Genomic DNA, 6000 nt, shown 5'->3' on the forward strand with positions numbered 1-6000 from the left:
ATACGGACTCCTTTAGACTTATCAAACAAAAAAATATATATAGACTCCTTTAGGAACAGTGATGGTCCTATAAGGTTGTGAAAAGGCTCAGAAGTTGGCATATTTTGTCCCATGTTCCACTGTGACCAGTATAACCGATTTTCCGTTTGAAGTAGGAAGACAAAAAATGAAATCCATACTGGTTTCTTCCCATACCAGCTCTAGGACTTGAGAGCTTGAAGCTACCCTAGGGAATCCATTGTCTCACAATTCTACTATTGGTAGGTGGGGTAAGAGGTCACAAATTCCCAAAACTACTTCTTCGTCCCCTTCCAGCAATTGCAGATTGCCAGTCTTCGGTAGCTACTTGGGATTCCGGAGTGTCAGCAAAAGGGAGATGCCTCAAATTGATGTAATATCTCAAGTATGTGTTTAGAGGCTGCTTATATAACCATTCAGCCCTCTCGGAAGAGTGTTATGACTGATGTATACCCCGGTGTGATATGTGGATTGTTAGCCCAACCCTTGCATATCTTCATGAATTTTGGGTCAACTTGGGCTTCTTCCTCAAGTCGTTCTAAAAGAGGGTAAGTGGGCTAGGTCACAATGAGTCGTGCTATATCAACCTCCCTTTATGAGCGTTCCAGCCTAATTAGTGGGTGTGGGTTGTACTCAATCTGTAATCGGACCCCGAGAGTTTGGCCACCCATCACTACAAGTCTGGGATGAGGATTAGTTGGTCCAACAAGTATTTGAAGCCCTGCTGGCCAGTTCTTATAGTGAATCGCCAGCGCAGGAAATAGGGACTCCACCTTTGAATTGCTAAAACAACTAAAATAAGTTCCTTTGAATATGCAGATTTAGGCTGGACCAAGGCCAAAAGAGCCATACTAGAAAAGGCAATTGCATGCTTCTTTTGCAAAATAAGGGCCACTATACCCACCCCTAATGCACTACAATTCACGACAAATTTTTCTGGTGAAAAAGAGGGCCAAATCTAGGGGAGAGGCAACGACTTGTTTTAAGTCATCAAATGCATGATGAGCCTAAGAGTTCTAGGTGAAGGAATCTTTCTTTAACAGCTATGTCAATCGGGGCACAATGGAGCCAAATCCTCATAGGAACAAGCGGTAATAGCCGTCTAGGTCAGCTTGGGCTTCTTCCTCTCAAGTCATTTTGAAAGAGGGTAAGTGGGCTAGGTCACAATGAGTCAGGCTATATCAACCTCCCTTTATAGAGTATTCCAGCCTTATTAGTGGGTGAGTTGTACTCAATCTTGTAATCAGACCTGAAGAGTTTGGCCACCCACCCCTACTAGTCTAGGATGAGGGTTAGTTGGTCCAACAAGTGTTTCCCGTCAGCCATTTCTTATAGTGAATTGCCAGCGTCAGAGATAGGGACTCCCACCTTTGAATTGCTAAAACAACTAAAATAAGTTCCTTTTCATATGTGGATTTAGGCTGGACCAGGGCCAAAAGAGCCATACTGAAAAAAAAGGCAAATTGGATAATCCTTTTGCATAAGTGGGGCCTCTATACCCACCCCTAATGCACTACAATCCATGACCAACTTTTTTGGTGAAATAAGGGAGGGCCAAATCTGGGGGTGAGGCAACAATGGCTTGTTTTAAGTCATCAAATGCATGATGAGCCTAAGAGTTCTAGGTGAAGGAATCTTTCTTTAACAGCAATGTCAACAGCGCCACAATCAAGCCAAACCCTCATACAAACAAGTGGTAATTCTCAAAGAACCATTCAACCTAAAGGCTTAAGCTGTTAGATGAGGTCCTTTAATAGGTTGATATTCTCTAACACGCCCTCTCACACAAAAACCAATTGGGCTTGAAGTGTGAACAAGCACAGGCCCACCCATACCTTGTGCTGAAACTTAATTAATTATAATGGGGGTAATGAGGATCGAACACTAGACCACTTGGTCAAAATGGCTCTGATACCATCTCAAAGAACCATTCAACCTAAAGGCTTAAGCTGTTAGATGAGGTCCTTGAATAGGTTGATATTCTCTAACAGTAATACCCCATAAGGCAAAGGACACCTCCTAGGCTATTCACAATAGGGGATAAGGGCCAGTTGACCATATGCTCAATCTTTTAAGGCACAGTTCAGATGAGGCCAAATTCCACAATATCTCCCAATTATTGGACCTAGATACATACTGGACTTGGCATAAATGTGGTCTTGTCTAAAATCATCCAATATAATGACAATGTTGCCCAGGTCTTCAGTCCAACTAGAGTTGTACACGAAGATGTTATCAGAGAAAACCAGGTAAGGAACTCAAAGAACCACTTACCATTGTAGACCCAAGGTATATAGGATCTTTTCTGGCATACATGGGAAAATTCTGGCTCTTAGGTCCACAACTTTACAATGGTGTATGTGATAGGAAATGAAGGGAAATTAGGGATGAGATAGAAATAAAATAAAGAAAAGAAGAAGATCACCCCCCTTACCTACAGCTACAAGTAGCTTAAAAAATTATTCAATTAATTCCTCTTAAATTTCAATTAAAATTACTTTGTTTGTTCTTTTGATGAATAAAATTACTTTACTTTAATATCCATTAAAAAATGTAATGACCTTATTTATTGATTCAACATAAGGACCATGTCAGCTTCAAGCCAACTAAAAATAGTTATCAGATATAGTCTGAGTTTGTTAGTAGTATCAGATGTGAATCTAGAAAATTCAATCTAAAATAATGAAGTCTTACTATGTTTTTCCATGGAAAACATGAATCCTTGGAAATGACAACTGAAGAAATACTATCTTTCCTTTTTAATCAATAACAGAAAAGAATTAAACTGGAAAGTAGCAACAAAAGCTATTATATCGCAAAATTATAGTTAAAAACAATGCCAGTATAGCCCAATAACCTGATTTATAAGATCTCTAACCCTCCTCCAACATGGAAAGAACACATAGCAAATAATACAGCCATACCTTTTAGCAGCGTAAGAAAGAATTCGTTGGCGAGCACGACCTTCCTCATCAACACCAGTGACATTATTGATCAACTCCATGGCAACATTGCTCTGGCCCAAATATTTCTGTTGCATTTCTTCTTGACTGAAATGTTTTAAAAATCAAATGAGAAAAAGAATGTACCTCTTTACCAAAACTAAGAGAGCCTATGAAATGGGATTTGATGGAAAATGTTAAAGTCTAAACATTATGCTTGGTTTATCTTTTTTTTTTTTCATTTTTGCAGTTTGAATGATTTTAAAATTGAGTAAAGCACTGATCACAAGTCTGCATCAAACCAATCAATTACGGCTACAGATTATTGCAGCAATAGAAAGATGGATAGAAAAGAAAAAGGCCAACAGCACAATGAAAAACTAACAATTATGATCCTGCTCAATGAATTAAAGGAATATGCAGGACTGAATGCGTAATAGCAAAGGTACCACAATCTTATATTATCTGTTTAGAACAAACCATCCTCCACTGCATTAAGAACTGAAAAACGTGAATAAAGCCGGTGAAGGATTAAGCAATCCAAAGATAACAGAAACCCCAGGTCTTCCTATAAGAATATCTACTAAACAAACGGATCTGCAGAACTAACCTGTGAGGAGAGCTTGCATCCTGTCTGTCTGCATCGTAACTAGTGGTACCTCTCTTAACTTCTCCGTCTGAAATTTCGTTTCTATCTTCCTTCAATTCATTCAATATTTCTCTCATCGTAAAAGTTCGGCTTTTCTCTTCATCTTTCTGAAGCCCGGAAGGCACGGTTTCTTCAACCGCAGGAGATTTTTCTACCTCTTCTGATCTAATCTCTCCATCTTTAGTTTGATCAAGCTCGGGATCTGAATCTTTGACTCTTCCAAGTTCGCTTCCATTCTCCAATTCCGATTTCTCGTTGTTCCGCAACTCCAATTCTTCGACGTTAGCAGACATTTTAGAAACGATAGTCCGCAAAGCATCAACGAGGAGGAAAGAAATTCAGACTTCGAAAAGAAGTGAGGTTTCTTCTCTCTACTCAATCTTGTTAGCAACAGTGCATTTTGTAGGCCCGATGGTCACTCCGGATCGCCTGTATTAGGAATCGAAAGGAATTTCCTGAAAAAAAAAAATGGGGAAATTTCACGTTAGTACCTAAACTTTCGGGGTAGTGTAAAGTTAGTACCTAAATTTTTAAATATGTTTTAAAAAGTGTCAAATTGACTCCTACCGTTAATGGACAGTTGGTTATTAAATCACAATTTTTAAAAATATCAAAATTATTCTTTAAAAGAAGACACTGTCCATTATCATCTACCTTTGTCCATTATCATCTACCTTCATACTACACCTGTTGAACTACTTGAAATTTTGGACTAATAAAGATATTGTTCATTGTTTTCTACCTTTAGATGGTAGGCTCACCTCTAATCAAAACGAAAAAGAGGGAGGGGAAATGACGATACCTCTAAACAGAACAGGAAGGAGATAAGGTAAAACAACGGCAACCCAGTACCCATTTAGGATCAACAACGGATGTACCACCGTTCCAAAAGAAGTTAAACTGCAATGGGGTGGTGGGCGTGTTCTTTCTAACCCCTTTCTTGTTCTAGAAGCCAATGACATGTGTTAGCGAGGAACAACAGCCCATGGATACGCATCGGTGGGCGGCGATGATGCTGCAAGATCAAGGCTACCATCAACAACGACTTTGCTTTACAGGAGGCATTTGCCGATGGGCAATTCTATCATATAACTCAGAAGAGGAAAAATTAGATGAAGCATAGCTTCATTTTAAGGATTGAAAATTCAAAACTTAGGGTTTATTTGGTTTACAGGAATAGGGGTCTGGAATCGGAATTAGAATGGGCTATTCCAATTCTTACTGTTTGATTGGGTGGAATGGCATTCCCCCATTTGAGGGAATGGCCATTCACTGCCCCTCCCTTTGGGAATGAAATCTCATTCCTGCTGATTTTAATTCTCATTTCCATTATTGTTTGAATCAAACAAATTATGAAAATTGACCATTCTGATTCCAATTTCAAAGAATTTTGATTCTGATTCCGATTCTAATTCCACTTCCGACTACAAACCAAACAGACCCTTATTATCCTAATCAAGAATATGTCAAAAAGTTCAGGTCATTATTATCCAATAAAATCCAAGGTAAGAAACAATTATTTGTTGCCTCTTAACTTAAACCAGGCCTCTGCATAGTGGCGATGTGCAACGTCAAGTTTGTCTTTGCAATCGCAACCAAGCGTGATAAGATCCAAAACCGGCCGGGTGATCAGAGCCTGAACTTAAGTGACAAATCCTACAAACTTTCTCTCCCTCCCAATTTCTACTCACCTCTCCATCCTCGCATTTAATATCGACAACACACGCATGCTTCTCCAGCTCAGTAGCTTTTGTTCTCTGTTCTTCTAGAGACACCTTACTTGTCTCTCGCAGTGACCAGATGACCTGAATCCATATGTAGTAAACACAGGAGCTTATGTTCAATGAATGAAATTTTCTTCATGGTTGTCAATAAAAAATTATTTGTTCATTTTTTGTATTTCCATCGTTGATGTGAATACCTAAATCCATAACCAGTTTGATATCAATCATAAGAAAATTAGATGATAGGTAAAAGACATTTTTGTTCTTTTACATGATACTCAACGTTCGTTAATAGTTTTGGACCAACTTGACACTTTTTTGAAAGTTTGGGTATTGTAGTGATACGTTTGAAAGTTCGGGTACAAACTTAACACTACCCCCAAAGTTCAATGTACTAAAATGAAATTTTCCAAAAAAGGCAATTTTTTTTTTAAAATACCACTATAATTTAGGAAATTGAGTAACTATAACCCTACTTTTTATATATTGTCTTAAAATACCCTCAAGGTTTCTAAAAATTATTATTGTTGTTAAATCCTAACAAAAATGATAAAATGGCACTTCCACTCTTTCAATAAAATCGACAACAATCGCACGAAAGGGGAAATTAATCAGCTGAGCTCATAGGCAAATTAATCGAAATTCGAAGTCCAAACTCAAAAATGCT

The 6000-nt window shown here is 38.4% G+C and overlaps 1 protein-coding gene across 1 annotated transcript in view; it reads right to left on the reverse strand.

Annotated features, from left to right (window-relative positions):
* Positions 1-4038, reverse strand: part of LOC104604691 (Tetratricopeptide repeat (TPR)-like superfamily protein) — an 83641-nt gene extending 79603 nt beyond the window's left edge. Inside the window, exons 1-2 of the mRNA XM_010269157.3 lie at positions 3571-4038; positions 2943-3068 (exon numbers count right to left, since the gene is read on the reverse strand). Coding sequence (XP_010267459.1) covers positions 2943-3068; positions 3571-3902 — 458 coding nt within the window. The 5' untranslated portion in view covers positions 3903-4038. The remainder of the gene's footprint in view (positions 1-2942; positions 3069-3570) is intronic.
* Between the last annotated feature and the right edge of the window lie 1962 nt (positions 4039-6000).

The sequence above is a fragment of the Nelumbo nucifera genome, chromosome 1 (genome assembly GCF_055504915.1).
Source record: "Nelumbo nucifera cultivar China Antique chromosome 1, China Antique-T2T, whole genome shotgun sequence".
Classification (NCBI taxonomy): domain Eukaryota; kingdom Viridiplantae; phylum Streptophyta; class Magnoliopsida; order Proteales; family Nelumbonaceae; genus Nelumbo; species Nelumbo nucifera.